The following is a 16,653-nucleotide window of genomic DNA, read 5'->3' on the forward strand; positions in this document are numbered from 1 at the left end:
TCCCATCACAAACTGAAGGAAAGTGAATAACAGAGTCAGACTCATCATCATTTCCACTCACATTCATGTTTGTTGTTGTAAGTCTAGCCACGTTTGACTGAATGGTTTCCTTCAATTACCCTCAGCCCCGTCTCCTAATGGCCTCCACACAACAGCCTCTGTAATTAAAAGACTATTAGAGCCTGTTTAGGATTCCTTCTCTTTTGTTTTAATTTAAAACCTGTGATCACTGGATTCATTTTTCCACGTTTTAATTACAGATCAAACTGCCAGGATTGTAGATGAATATCTGATATAGAGGAATACATGTGAGTGTTTCTGTAGGCGGATACATGCAAGAGAAAAAGAAGATGATGTTTTGGTTGCTACTGTGTGGGAATTATATGGTTGTTTTTTTGGAACAGTCAGTGATCATTAATGCATCTCTGAATTAATCACACCTGCTCAAACAAAAGAGATTCTCTCTGTTTGTGTGCAGTTATTATTGGTTTACACTGCTGCTTTTGAACAATCATACAGTGGTGGAAGAAGTATTCAGATACTGTAGTAAAAATACCAAAACAGCAATGTACAAATACTCCATTTCAAGTAAAAGTCTTGCACAAGCAGCAATCTACAGGGCTGAAAAATGAAGCCAACATGAAGATGACAAAAACTGAAGTTCCTCGAATGCCCACTTGAGGGTGGCTTCCAAAAGCGAGTCAATGTCCATAGGCCCCCATGTTAAAATGCCCAACTTTACATCAGAACTAAACAGCCTGGTACAAACAACAGGTTTGGTCTCTACAACAAACACATTCATGACACAGAGGGGGAATTTTTATACAACTCACCTATTTAAAATTTATTAAGGTTTAAAGTTATGCATAATTAAGGGACAATCACAGGCAAGTCGTTACCACAGCAACAGTGTTGGTCAGGTAAAGTAACGGCATAACCCCAGATTCATAGAGTGTAGGCATTGTCGTAGCCATCACTATTTCAGTTTGTTTTCAATTCATGAAAGTTAATTATAACCTTTTGGTTACCTGAAAAAGTCTTGTTCAGTGTTTGGTTGTACTAAAGGGTTTGTAAGTACAGTCTGTTTAATGGTTTTAAGCCTGTTTTTTGCAAAAAGTTTACAATAGACTGTAAATGCACCACGCTAACTAAAGCCAGTGCCTCCACCCTCTCGTCCAAATATGGTCATTTCTGGCTCCAAAAATCCAATATGGCGATGGTCAAAATGCAAACTGTAGGCTTCAAAACAGGAGTATACACAAACCAACGGGCGACGTCACGGTGACTGACTTTTTTCTTTCTACGTCTTTTGAAAAATCCTATTTAAGTAAAAGTAAATAAGTATTCGATAAAGTATTGCAGTAAAAGTAGTGGTTTGGTCCCTGTGAGTGATACTGTATATTATCATATATGACATCATTAGATCATTATGTGGCACACATCTGCAGGGTTGTGCGGAGGTGTGGGTGTGTTTATTTGTAAAGTTGGAAATCACAACAAGCTAAAAAACTTTGTTTTCTGTTATTAGCGCACATAGCGCACATAGCGCAATGCTACATGCTACAGTGACCAACAAAAAAAAAAAAACATGCTGCTCAGACCACAAAACACTTCTATGTGTCTTTCTGATTTTCATGGACCAACCCCTGATTTCATTGTCTAATTTTAGTGTCTAATCCTGGCCTTGATCCTGTCTTCATGCCTAATGAACAATCAATTGAAATCTTTCTCTGTTGTTATCCTCAATAATAACCTCTTCCTTACTGAAATATACACTTTCATTTTTGTATTTATTCACTCACACAAAAGTTAGATGTTTTCATTGCGAGAGATTTTAAGTGTTGTGCTGCTCAGTAAGCGGCGTGGTGATTGCTCTGTGTTTTAAGAACTGCAGCAGTGTTTCTGATAATGTGGAGCTGATTTCTGAGCATTAAAACAGAGACATCTATAAAGAGAAACAAGGTAAGGTTTAAAGAATGCAGGACACACAAGAGTGAGGTCAGCTTATCTCCTAAAAAAACATGTACAAAATCATTTCCAGAGGGGTGAGTGTTAAACCCTGAATCCTGCTCGAGTAACATCAAATGCCAAAAAAGCACTTCATGTCTACCGAGTCTGATTTACACTTTTAATAACCCTAAGAAGTTACCAAACATGTTCTTTCCTGCTTCTTCGAGAACATTAAAAACTTCCAAATATGTATCTCCAGCTCAGTTTGTTGTCATGCAGGTAGGTTGTGGGGAAATTGCTCTGACATTTACTCTTGACATGAATCAAACAGTGAAGCTCAGCGAACAGAGCCTACCATTACTGTGTTTGAGATGACAGAAAGAGAATATTACCTTAAAACTGAAGCTCTGTAGTTATGACCTGGTTTGCTGTGATGTCTACTTTTTAAATTTCACTCTCCAGATTCACTTCCTGCCAGGATTTTCAACTATTCTAATGTTGGAGGACAGTAGTACTAAGTGGATGAACAGTTAGCTGCACATTGCATTAAGGTGCATTTAGAAACGGTACAGAAATATGTAAGTACTTTTAATACTGAAGGTGTCCAAAACCTGATAAACTAGACTTCATGCCTACATGAAAAGTCAATATTTAAAGTTTTGGAGTGAGGGTGGCTGATGAGTGTAAAAAGGTTTTAAGATATTTATTAAAAACATGGGGAAACCCTGAGACTGAAGAATAAAGAAACAGCAGGTTAAAGCTTCACAGCATTTTCCCTTTTAAACTATGAAGGACACTAATAAAGTTTAGATTATTAAACTGTCAGACACATGCAAAAAGACAAACAAATCTATCAGATACTGTGTGTATATTTTTTTTAATAAATTCAGCTCAGCTCAGTTTAGGCTTTCCCTCTGCTGGTCTTATGCTGTCCTCCAGTGGAAGCATTGAGTTTCTTCAGCGAGTCAGACAGAGCTGCAGTTGTATGAATGTGATCTTTCTGTGGTTTGTTGGCAGCATTTGGATTCTGGTTGGAGGTCTTCACATCATTGACCAAAATGTATTTGATTGTATCGTTCTCCTTATGTTCGCCGTTTTCTGCCTCAGTCTGTTCTTTTGTGGAGTCTGACAAAGAGAGGAAAGATGAGGGAGAATTAAACATGTTCATCTGTTATTACACCATCTGTTCTGCTAACTTAGCTTTTAGTACAGGTTACAATTGATGCTATGCAAAGCAGGTTTCTTTGTGCAGCAACTCTCAACAACAAGGTAAAGTGTTTAACATGATATAAAAAACAACATTATAAAAAGGACAGGTTCATAATTTTGCAAGTGCGTCTTAAATCAGCAGTCAGATGTCCATAGGAACAATGAAAGAGATTTTCCTCACTGTAATCATTCCTCCTGTTCATACGGACCATTGAAAAATCCCATTCCAATGTGCTTCCAATGGCCGTAATAGAGAACAAAATAATTTAAAATAAAAAATCCTAATTTTGATATCGTGTCATACTTGATTTGACCAATTTGGGCGAAGCTTCAAATCATCTTCAGACAAACTTCAGATCTTTTTTACACAAAAGGAGGAGGACTGCCCCCATCACTTTCATAATGCACTTACAATTTAAGTCAATCATTGTTTTTAACGAGTCAGTCATTCTTGTCTCAATCTCTAAATTCAGGCCCTCCTAATAAATCTGCTCGTGGTCATTTTGGAAATTATTGCTCTGTTAATAAGATTTGGAGTAGCTTTGATGTCTGCGTGGGCATTGATTGACAGTTGGCTCCATGAATCATACTCAGTCTGTCTATTATCTCAATATTTCACTAATAGTCCGTGAGCCAGGGCCTCAAAATATGGAAACCGTTACCGAAAAAGTGGCAAAGGCTACCATACCTTTTCTGAAAGCCTGGAATCTCAGCTTTTCAATGATGTATGATGGCCATCTGACAAGAGTAGCTGTTTTGAGTTATCACACATAATGTAAACTAAGGTTGAGAAAAATAATGCGTATAAATCAAGCAGAACACTGACAGCTGAAAATCTATATTGGACATATTGGAATATTTTATTTTGTTATGTTTGGTATCATTTTAAAGGGGAGACTCTGGGCTTTCATTTAAATCCTTTTGTGAACATTTTGGATAAGTACAGCCAACCCTGGAGCTCTTCAAACTTTTAATCACACACATTTTCCTGCCATTTCCGCCTAAGTCATCTTTTGTCTTTTAATCCTGTGGCACCAGGGAGCATCAGAGAAACAAAATCCAAACACTGAAATACTGGCATGACCCTAAGGATTCAGAAAATGTATCATTTACCCATATTATCTGATTTGGAGGGGGTGATTTTCAGTGTTATATCAGACATGGCGTTTTCAAAGACAGAAACATGTACTGTACTATTACCCCTATGCTAATTTGTTGAAGTCTGAGGTAAATATTTTTTAGAGAAAGTTGTTATTCAGCATTTTAAGCATTTTTAGATAGTTCAAAGGGTCCTTAATACATATCCACCAAATATAATTTATATCAGGTCCCCAATTTCATGGAATTTACATTAAAAAATGAATGCCTTGTTCTCGGGCGACTCTGGTAAATAAGAAAACTTTTATACATAACCACAAATCTTTCCCAGTTTATCACATAAATTAAGACAAGTATTGCTTGTATAGCAGGTTTTCTCAAAAGTAATGGCTAAATATACAAATGAGGCTTCATTTACTAAAATAGGCGCTAATTTGGAGAAATGTTCAAACTTGACATGTATATATAGGATGAGGTCACCTTAAAAGTTATCATTGCGGTTTAAGCAGTTTAAACATATAATAATAGCCAGTCAGAAATAAAATGTATAAATAATGAGCTTGTAATGTATAAATAAAAACAAAAAGTGAATAAAAACAGAATGCAACGATGGCAGAAAATGTTTTCGATTATTTTTTTTGGAACATCCCATAGGGTCAATGGTATAGCAGTGCAGCCTCGGATGTTGGGTCCTGAACTGCCTAGACCAGCTTGTGATGTGCCCAACAGCACTGTCTCTGTATCTTTGCCAGCTCTGCCAGTGTATGCTGTGGGAACTAGGTGTGGTCCTCCAACTAGATCCTATGTTGAGGTCAAGACAGATATCTGTGCTGATGCTTTGAAGAAGAACTTCTTATGGTTGGTATGCAGACTGCACTCTGCCACAAATCAAAGTGTCCCTAGCTGGACAGGTTACAACATCTTAGCATCAAACTCTGTTGATGTTATTCCCAGTGTTGTCAGCTATCTGCCAACCATCAATGCCCCGGCCACCCAGATGGCAACTGTTCATGAGATTCTCCTTCAAAGTAAAAACATCATGACTTCCTTACACATCAGCAACATGTCAGTTGCCTTTGATCAGGCTCTCTACTGTAAAGTTATAGAAATTCTGTGGGCACATAGAGACAGGTTTCCCAACATTGTGCCAAGACTTGGAGTCTTTCACACTATCTGTATGTTATTGGGTGTGATTGGGAAGCGCTTCCAGGCTGCAGGCCTAAGGGACATATGCATTGAATCTGGAGCTGTGGCTGAGGGATCTGTCAGTGGTGTTTTGGATGGCCATAAGTACAATAGATCTCTGAGATTCCACAAAATCATGTATGAAGCCCTCCTGAGGCTAGTCTGGAATCAGTTTCCCCAGTGGCTCACAGAGAACCATCCTGATGCCCACGATCTCCTAGATATCCGGCCCCTAGTCTTGAGTGTCTTTTCTGAGGGTGTATCATCAACCACTGTAGAAGAATCACTTGACCGTACAGTTTTCAGAAAGGTCCATCAGTACTTCTGTGAATTCATGCAGCATCTCAGGTCTCAGCAAGGTCCACTGGCCCGCTTCTGGATGTCATATATTGACATGGTGGAGGTTGTACTAAACCTTGTGAGGGCATCACGTGAAGGAAACTGGGCATTGCACATGGCTAGCATTCGATCAATCATCCCCTGGACCTTTGCCTATGATAATCTGAATTATGCAAGGTCACTCACTGCTTACTACTCAGAGATGAGCCACATTGAACATGAGAAACCAGGTCTGTACATGTTTCTCTGTGAAGGTGGCTTTTCGGCCCAGCTGAGTGCAACAAACACATTTGCAGGGTTCCGATTGACCAGACCCTAGAGGAAACTGTCAATCGGGACACTCAGACAGCTGGAGGCACAAAAGGGTTTAGCTTGAACCCAGCAGCTGTCTCAAGATATTACCTTACTGCTGAGTACAAAAGCACTTACCTGTCTATATTGAAAAGCTCCCTGGGACCCCAACAAAGTGACTGTTCTCACAAGGACCTTGGGCAAAGCAGAATTGCCAAAGATGAAGAACACATTACAAGCACTGTGGATCTGTTGGATTCTAGTTGGATAAATCCATTTGCAGGTGGTGAGTCCCTTGTTTCTCTGTCTACTGGAAGTACAGCACCAGCAGATATTGCTGAAGACCTTCTGAATGCGCACACCATTGGCGAGAATGCCTACAGAACCTTCTCTGCTGAGCGTGTTGAGAGTAATCCTCCTGCAAAGCAGTTCCATGCACCACTCTCCAAGAAGAAACTGAAAACATTCTCCTCAATGCAGGGAAAAGCAAAGACATGCAAAACTGGGAATAAAGAAGTTATCCTCAAAGCTGATAATCGAATATTTGCCCACATGGTACTGATTGCACAGAGTAGACAGCTCAACCTGAAGGAGGTGTTATCTCATCCCCTTGGACCACTTCCGTGGGCTCTTGCTTGTGAGGAAGACTTGCAAATCCTCACTTGCCAAGCAACTGCTCAAGTTCCCATGTGTTGCTGAATCATTGCCATTAAATTCAAGCTGCGTAATAGATGGCATGGCACTTGTTCAGAAGCTGAACGGTGATGGCAAGACATTTGCTGATATTGCAGACTATGTCTTGTCCACTGTGCTAGCTGAAGCAAGTCACAGCACCCGTGTTGACATTGTTTTTGATGTATATAATGAGGCTTCTATCAAACACATGGAGAGAGTGGCCAGAGGTGCAGACTCAGGCACAGAGGTCAGACAGATCACTGCAGGGCACAGAGTTCAGCAATGGAAGAAGTTCCTACAAAGCAACAACAACAAAACAAATCTTGCTACCTTCTTGCTCAAAGAGTGGGGCAAAGAACAGTCTAGAACAAGAATCTGTGAAAAGGTTCTGTACACTACAACCAAAGATCAGTGTTACAAGCTGACCCAACAGGGAGTGCACAAGGTAGCAGACCTGTCGTCCACTCAGGAAGAGGCTGACACCCGTATGCTACTCCATGCTTGCCATGCTTCAAGGACTGGTCACAAATCTGTCATCCTTGTGTCTGATGACACTGATGTCTTGGTGATAAGCCTGGCTACCAGTGACGCACTCACATGTGACCTGTTCCTGAAGTCAGGGACAAAGAATCGCACTAGTTACGTAAACATCTCACAACTCGCTCGTGGTCTGGGTTCACAGTTGTGTCAGGCTTTGCCTGGTTTACACGCATACACAGGCTGCGACACTGTAAGTGCATTTGCAGGTCGTGGTAAAGTGTCAGCCCTAAAACTTCTTCAGAAGGATGAAAACTTCTGTGAGACCTTTCAGAAGGTTGGGGCAGACTCGACAATGACACCTGAGTTGTATGCAGTCTTACAGGAGTTCACATGTCAAATGTACAGCTCCAAGTCCAGAATCACCAACATCAATGAAATGAGGTATGCACTTTTTTGTGCAAAGAAAGGCGTAGAATCCTGGCAGTTACCTCCATGCTCAGATTCTCTCAGGAAGCACTGTCTCAGAGCTAACTATCAAGGTGCTATCTGGAGAAGATGCCTCGAGAACAACCCTGAAGTTCCTTCCCCAGTTGAGCATGGGTGGTCTAGAGTGGACCAAGATGGTGACTTGCAGCTCTCCATAGACTAGGTTCAATGTCTCCATTGGTCCACAAGCAGTACTTGAGTTTCTGTCCTGCTCATGCAAGAGGGACTGTGTCACTCCATCATGTCAGTGTGTTGCCAACAACTTGCCCTGCACTGACCTATGCCATGCAAGACAGTGCAAAAACCAGAAGGATGACTTTGCTGATGAGAAACAATCCTATTCCTCTGATGAGGATTCCGAAGAGGAGTTTGATTAGTGTCGTGGCCTTGAATGATGCAATCTGTACGAAAATGTCATAAAATGTCATTGACCATGCCTAAAAGTCATGACCTTGACCTTTTACAGTAATGGCAATGTCATAATTGGGTTTACCACACCTTAAAACATAGGAATCCATGTCTCATTTGTTATTTGTTATACCGTTTTTTAGATTTTCAGCTATGTCAATGTTCTGCTTAATTTATAGGCATTATTTTCTCAAACGCCATGTCTGATATAACACTGAAAATCACCCCCTCCAAATCAGATAATATGGGTAAATGATACATTTTCTGAATCCTTAGGGTCATGCCAGTATTAAAGTGTTTGGATTTTGTTTCTCTGATGCTCCCTGGTGCCACAGGATTAAAAGACAAAAGATGACTTAGGCGGAAATGGCAGGAAAATGTGTGTGATTAAAAGTTTGAAGAGCTCCAGGGTTGGCTGTACTTATCCAAAATGTTCACAAAAGGATTTAAATGAAAGCCCAGAGTCTCCCCTTTAAAATGATACCAAACATAACAAAATAAAATATTCCAATATGTCCAATATAGATTTTCAGCTGTCAGTGTTCTGCTTGATTTATATGCATTATTTTTCTCAACCTTAGTTTACATTATGTGTGATAACTCAAAACAGCTACTCTTGTCAGATGGCCATCATACATCATTGAAAAGCTGAGATTCCAGGCTTTCAGAAAAGGTATGGTAGCCTTTGCCACTTTTTCGGTAACGACCAACCCCTCTGGCTCACGGACTATAAGTTTAATGTTTAAGATTGAAACCAACCATCTGCAGTATTAAAATGGCTTCTGGGCAGGACAGCAACTTACACGGCTGCTCTGAGGCAAATTATAAAGTACTTTGTTAAGTGCTGATTTAATGTTTTGATAGTCTGCAGCATCCAGCAGTAACTAGATTATATAAAGGAATAATACCACAGCTGTAGAGGTGACGAACTCTCTTGATGTCTTCTTGTGTCATTTCGGTTCTCTGTCCCATTCCCTCAGCATCAATGTTTGGTATGATGGTGGGCAGACCGTTAGCTGAAAAAAACCCACTGAAGCAGGAATAAAAACAGCATCGTAACAGCTCTGACAGAGAAAAACTGAACTGTCTTTAGATTTCAGACATGTTACCCTCCATAGTGCATGATAGACTTTATGTCGTAAGGAATTTCAAAGGTTTCGCCTTGTTGCTTCTTGAAGTTTCTCTCTTTGCCTGAAAAAAAACAAACCCCACTAACTCTTATTTTCACTCAATCACAAAAACATGAACCCAAAAAAATCGAATTATACATGAGTACAAACCATACCTGCCATAATATTATGAGAGAGAACTGTGATGTAATGATCGCGGTCCATCCGGGTGTGCTCATGGTGGAAGCCCAGAGCGTGAAGGATCTCGTGCACGATATTCCCCACCCTGCACGGCGGCCCGACGTATATGGGCTGCTGGCCACCGATGGAGCCCACAAATGAAGCACAGCTGCAGTATGTAGTATAGTTGATACCCAAATTAATCATCACCAATTTCATGTTTGAGACCTTTTCTTTTTTCACACTTTAACAATACGTCCAACTATGTTAGTACTCGATTAAAGTGAAAGTTCCAGCTCTCAAATTGTGAGAATTTGCTGCTTTCTTCATCTTATGTGATAGGATGTATTTTTCTGCAAATTTTGAGGTTTTGGACTGTTTATCCAAGAAAACAAGACATCTGAAGACATCACTTTAGATATTTTTCCACTCTTTTATGATATTTTATAGGCCAAATGAACATCGAGGCATGAGAAAATAATGAGTAGATGAATTATTGTTCACATCCCTATATTAACAACAAACGATTAAAAATCCACGTTTTAAACTCGGCCTGTGTTTAAAAAACTATTTGACAAATGTTGCAGAAACTGTGGTATGGTTGGGGATCATAGTCATATTTTCTGGGACTTCCCCAAAATACAGACATTCTGGAAAGGAAGGATCAAGGAAGAAATGAAGAAACTGTCATCCCCCTGGACCCAATACTTTTCTTATTGGAAAAAGCACCTGAACCCCAGTTTATCATTGATCAGTGCTATGTAATATGTATTTGTTGATGATTGCTATTAATTGCATGAAACCTAACACATCCTGGCTACCACCACTTCCAACTACTTCCCTCTGGCAGGCGATACAGGACAATTCAGTCACACACACACACACACTACAAGACTGAAAAACAGCTTCTTCCCCCAAGCTGTTAAACTAATGAAGATGGCCTGATCCCTCTTGCTCTTATAGATTATCAATGTTTTATTTATGTCTTAAATTGTTTTTAATTGTCTTAAGTGCCGATGGGGAGGAGTGCTATCTAAATGTTATATTGTTGTCTGACACTCAATATAATGACAATAAAACTACTAAAATAAACAAACAAAAAAACATGTCTGTGATGGAACATATGACTGCCCTCCTACAGCTAAACATACCTCTATTTATAAGGAGATGGACCCCTGTTATTCTCTACCTTGGTTAAGACTTTCATTCTTGATGTGAAGTTTGGACCTATGGTGTCTATTTTGACCCTATGCAGCAGTATTTTATTTGTATGTAACTTACATATGTGTAGAATGAACCCCAACCTCAATGTGATTGTGTTTTTATACCCTGTGCTGGTGTTGAAGAACAGGTAGTCCGTCTCAGAGTATTGCTTGTGAAAGGACACGCAAGTGTTTTTTGACACCATCTTCATAGCAGAGAGGATGTCGTCTGTCCGACTGGCTGCAAAATGAAATTAAAAACAGTAAATTAATCACACGGGCCAGTGAGATAAGTAGATATATACATGTCTTTAATCCACACACAGACATAACAGCTCACCTAACTCTGGGCTGATGACATACGGTATATGTGTTGTTTGCCATATGTGGTGTACTGCGTTCCTGTCAGTCTGCAGGAGAAAGTAAATAAATGCAGTTACAAAACAGAGCTCACAGAGTCTGAGTACTTTTCTGGTTAGTTGGTCAAGTTTTGGCTAAATGTTCTTCATTTATTAAAAAAAAAGGATTCAAATCAATGCAGCAGAACCAGAGGTGTCTTTTTTTTATTATACACATTCCTTGTCAAAACCTGGTGCCTACTCTACCCACAATGCACAAAGACAATTAGCAAAACAGTTGAAATTTAAACTGTTCAATTTCTGTTGATTGACTAAACGATTAATAAACTATTTTTTGCAGCTCTAATTCCTGCTTTAGATGTACAGAGAAAAGCTGCATGTAGGATGAACAACACACAGCTGTTTATTCTAGAGTCAGAATTAAGAGATGGAAAGGAACAGTCTTTAGCTTTGGTCGTATCTTCAAATGTCTAATTAAGAATTTCTAAACTGGAATTCAACTTCCACTTAATCTGTAAGTTAATATCCAGGAGTTTTTATCTGCTCTGGTGATTAATTTATCTACATACACTTAGAGTTTATTAGTAACACCTGTGTAATCTGATACAACAGCTCTGTCAAATTCTACTTTACACAGTTTATACATTTTACATTTGTTAGTAATTAACCTTTGTGTCGTCCTCCCGGGTCAAACATAACCCGTCTGTTTTGACTGTTCCTTCTTTCCTCCCTTTCTTCCTTCCTTCCTTCTCTTTCTTTCCTCCCTTCCTTCTTTCCTTCCTCCATCCCCCTCTCTTCCTTCCTCCCTCCCTCCTTCCTTCTTCTTTCCTTCTGTCCGTCCTTCCTTCCTCCCTCCCTCCCTCCTTCTCTTTCATTCCTCCCCCCTACCTTCTTTCTTTCCTCTGTCCTTCTTTCCTCCCTTCCTCTTTTCCTTTCTCCCAATGCCAACAAAAACTCAAAATGTATAGGGCTTTGCAAAAGTATAAGATGTTCCTAATAAAGTGTTAGCTGGGTGTACAAAGCAATTAAAAAGGTTATTAAAAATAACCTGAATAAGGAGGTAGTTTCACTCACTGGCAGCATCACATCACCCTCCATCATTGTAATGTCGTCAGACACTAGCTCTGTCAATAAAGTCACAATAAAACACACATTAACACATATTTCTGCTTTTTCTAACAGCTTTTACAACTCAGTCTCTCACCTTCTAAAGTTTCTGGGTAAGACTCCATATAATGCAACGCTATGCTGACCCAGTTTTCTTTAAATGCTGAAACAAAAACATGTTTGCAGATTAAAAGAAATATCAAAACCACATTCATGTCAACATTTCTACTGAAGTTAGAACAACTCTACCTTTACTGGACTCCCGTACAGGACCGCTGTCAACTGCAACACAACAGATGAGAGAAATTTCAAATTTTTCTCTTAGAGTAAAAAATCAAATACAAATGTAGACATTGATTTCTGACCATGTTTGAAGTATTCAGTGAATAAAAGTGCAGCCAGGATCAGATGCAGCATGTTCACAGAGGTCTGGGCACACTGACATGCCCTTATCACCATACTAAGTAAAATCACCTGTGAGCACCTGTCTACCTGATTCATTACTTCTTCTTTGAGGTTATTGGTGGATCACAAATCAACTTTAAAGGTGCATAACGCCACCTACTGTTTCAGAGTGTGTAGAGTCATGGAATTAGATCATCTGAATACTGATTGGTCAATAGTCCTGTCCTGAGCTCAGCAGTGATTTTAAACTCCCCTCAACTGCTCTGTCTCATGTACTGTATGTCTAAATATCTCCCTCTCTGCATTATATTTACTACAATGTATGAAAATGTGTTCTACATTTCCTAGAGTGTTCATTCTTCATCACTGGCACAGATTTGATTGACTTTTCAACATTATATACAACATGGAGTTAAAATCCTGTAATCTTGTAACGATTACCTCCTCTCTGCAGTTACAATATCCTCTTTTAGGAACAAATTGTAGGACAGGCTACAGGCTGCAGACTTACTGAGAACAACTCTGGACTCCATCGCTCCCTTAAAAAAGAAGGTAATTAAACAAAAGAAAACAGCTCCTTGGTATAATTCCCAAACTAGACAATTAAAACAAATTTTACGAAAACTAGAAAGAATATGGCGTTCCACTAAATCAGAAGAATCTCAATCTCACGCAAGACAGTCTTAAAACATATAAGAAGGCCCTCCGTAACACCAGAGCCGCCTACTATTCATCAGTAATAGAGGAGAATAAAAATAGTCCAAGGTTTCTTTTCAGCACTTTGGCTAAACTGACAAAGAGTCATAACTCTACTGATCCATGTATTCCTTTAACTCTCAGTAGTGATGACTTTATGAGTTTCTTTAATGATAAAATCTTAACTATTAGGGATACAATTAATCACCTCCTGCCCTCAATAAGCACTGATTCAGCCCCAACTGTGAATATTTTTAAATCCAGGTTAAAAACACTTCTCTTCTCCTGTGCTTATGATTGAGCTCTTTCAAAGCACTTTAAATTTTAATCTTTCATTTGCACTCTATGTCCTTTTAATGATTTTAAAGCAAATCATTATTTTATGCTGCAATCTTATTTTTAATGCTCTATTATAGTATTTTATTTCTCTCTCTTTCTATGTTTCTGTACTTTGTTTTTATTACTAGTGTGTGTGTGTGTGTGGGGGGGGGGGTATGTACGTGTTTACTATGATTGGGTTGTATTTTTATTTCTCAAATTCCATGTTTTTTTTTCAATTTTTTCTGTTGAATGTTTGTTTTATGTAAAGCACATTGAGTTGCCACTGTGTATGAAATGCGCTATATAAATAAAACTGCCTTGCCTTTAACACAGGAAACTTAGAAGCTGCTGTTAAACCTGACATTTATTTAGACTGTTTCTCTCCAGTCGACCTTATAGAACTAACCTCAATGATTACTTCCTCCAAACCATCAACCTGTCTCTTAGACCCGATTCCAACTAGGCTGCTTAAGGAAGTCTTTCCCTCTCTTAGCACTTCCTTATTAGATATGATCAATCTGTCTTTAGTGACAGGATATGTACCACAGTCCTTTAAAATTGCTGTTATTAAACCACTTCTTAAGAAGCCTACTCTTGATTCAGAGGTTTTAGCCAACTATAGGCCTATATCTAACCTCCCCTTTCTCTCTAAGATCCTCGAGAAAGCAGTTGCTAATCAGCTGTGTAACTTTCTAAATAATAACAGCTTATTTGAGGATTTTCAGTCTGGATTTAGAGCTCATCATAGTACAGAAACTGCACTGGTAAAAGTTACAAATTACCTCTTAAGTTCATCAGACAATGGACTTCTCTCTGTCCTCGTCCTGTTAGATCTTAGTGCTGCCTTCGATACTATTGATCATCAAATCCTGTTAAAGAGACTTGAACATTTAATTGGCATTAAAGGAGCAGCATTAAACTGGTTTAAATCGTATTTATCTGATAGATTTCAGTTTGTAAATGTTAATGATAAATCCTCCATGCAAACAAAAGTTAGACACAGTGTTCCTCAGGGTTCAGTGCTTGGACCGATACTATTCTCCTTATATATGCTTCCTTTAGGAAACATTATTCGGAAACACTCAATACATTTTCATTGTTATGCAGACGACACTCAATTATATATATCAATAAAGCCTAATGCAATCAACCAGTTAACTAAACTACAAGCATGTATTAAGGATATAAAGGCCTGGATGACCTGTAACTTCCTGCTATTAAGTTCAGAAAAAACTGAAGTTATTGTGCTTGGCCCTAAACACCTCAGAAACACATTATCCAATGATATAACTACTCTGGATGGCATTACTTTGGCCTCCAGTACTACTGTAAGGAACCTAGGAGTTATATTTGACCAGGATCTGTCCTTTAATTCCCATATAAAACAAATTTCAAAGACTGCCTATTTTCATCTGCGTAACATTTCAAAAATTAGACACATCCTGTCTCAAAATGATGCTGAAAAACTAATCCATGCATTTGTTACTTCTAGGCTGGATTATTGCAATTCATTATTATCAGGCTGTCCGAATAAATCTCTAAAGACTCTCCAACTGGTCCAGAATGCAGCTGCACGCGTTCTGACAAAAACTAGAAAGAGAGATCACATTACTCCTATTTTAGCTTCACTGCATTGGCTTCCCGTAAAATCTAGAATAGGATTTAAAATCATTCTCCTCACTTTTAAAGCTCTTAATGGTCAGGCTCCATCATATCTTAAAGAGCTTATAGTACCTTATGTACCTACCAGAACACTGCGCTCCCAGCATGCAGGCCTAATGTGGTACCTAGTATCTCTAAAAGTAGAATGGGAGGCAGAGCCTTCAGTTATCAGGCTCCTCTCCTGTGGAACCATCTCCCAGATTCGGTACGGAGGGCAGACACCCTCTCTACTTTTAAGAGTAGGCTTAAAACTTTCCTTTTTGATAAAGCTTATAGTTAGCCAGCTCCTAGTTTATGCTGCTATATGCTTAGACTGCCGGGGGACTCCTACCTCCATGATGCACTGAGCTCTTCTCTCCTCCTCTCTCTCTCTATCCATCTATCTATATCCATTAACATTCATGTACTATTAATTCATTCAATAACCTAAACTTCTTCCCCGGAGTTGTCTGTGCTTTCTCATCTCACAGGCAATCTGGGCCTGTAGACGTCCGGATGACAGATTCCAGTCCCGGACCTACTAGCTTCAATGTTTATTTTCTATGTGCTTCTCTCACTCTCCTATCCTTCCTCTCTCTCCTCTCTACCCCAACCGGTCGAGGCAGATGGCCGCCCACTTTGAGCCTGGTTCTGCCTGAGGTTTCTTCCTGTTAAAAGAGTTTTTTCTTGCCATTGTCGCTAAGTGTTTGCTCATGTGGGAATGTTGGGTCTCTTTAAAATTAAAAACTTAAGAGTACGGTTTAGAACCTGCTCTATGTGTAAAGTGCCTTGAGATAACTTTGTTGTGATTTGGCGCTATACAAATAAAGATTGATTGATTGATTGATTGATTGATTGATTGATTGATTGATTGATTGATTGATGGCCACATAACTAATATCCAGCTATACATCTTTCCACCTATATCAAGCTGACTCATTTTATTCAGTAGACCTTCTCTCCACAGAGAGTCATATGCCTTTTTAATATGTAACAGCCATTTCTTCTTGCGTATTCTTTGGTGCAGTTTCTCCTCATATAAGTTTGTTGTTTTTTTTAAAACTATAAACCCATTTCAGAGGCTACTTTCTTTCAGACTTCAATGCACATGAACCAGACTGTGTGCTTTATGATGTTGCCAAGCTGTGTGTTGATCCTGAAGATCTTCCTGTTCATTGTGTAGAATGTGTTAACAACGTGCATTAGTACAATAAATAAACAAGAATATGATTGGATAGTCAGTGTGAGACAGAGTATGCCACTCTGAATAGGTGCGTTTTCAGGCGGGATTTAAAGGTGGAGACAGAGTCAGAAGTGCGAATGTCTGGTGGGAGAGAGCTCCAAAGGCGGGGGGCAGAACATTAATTATCTCGTTACAATGGCACCTGGGATATAAAAGGCAGCTAGTGAATAGTATAGGTTTTTGAAATTGATGAGTTGAAAGCAGGAAAAATGTTAAAGGGAGAGCAAATTTGGAACTTTGACAAGGGTTAAATTGTGATGGCAAGATGA

At 39.2% G+C, this 16,653-nt stretch overlaps 1 protein-coding gene across 1 annotated transcript; it reads right to left on the reverse strand.

The window, feature by feature from the left end:
• Positions 1-9,130: 9,130 nt before the first annotated feature.
• LOC133994951 (zinc metalloproteinase nas-4) lies at positions 9,131-12,537 on the reverse strand. Its single transcript, XM_062434194.1, has 8 exons — positions 12,444-12,537; positions 12,328-12,360; positions 12,176-12,241; positions 12,046-12,095; positions 10,953-11,022; positions 10,739-10,853; positions 9,407-9,579; positions 9,131-9,312 (listed from the first exon to the last, which is right to left on the reverse strand). Exons 1-8 carry the CDS (start codon positions 12,535-12,537, stop codon positions 9,227-9,229), a joined length of 687 nt encoding a protein of 228 aa, XP_062290178.1. The 3' UTR covers positions 9,131-9,226.
• Between the last annotated feature and the right edge of the window lie 4,116 nt (positions 12,538-16,653).

Source organism: Scomber scombrus, chromosome 15 (genome assembly GCF_963691925.1).
Source record: "Scomber scombrus chromosome 15, fScoSco1.1, whole genome shotgun sequence".
Classification (NCBI taxonomy): domain Eukaryota; kingdom Metazoa; phylum Chordata; class Actinopteri; order Scombriformes; family Scombridae; genus Scomber; species Scomber scombrus.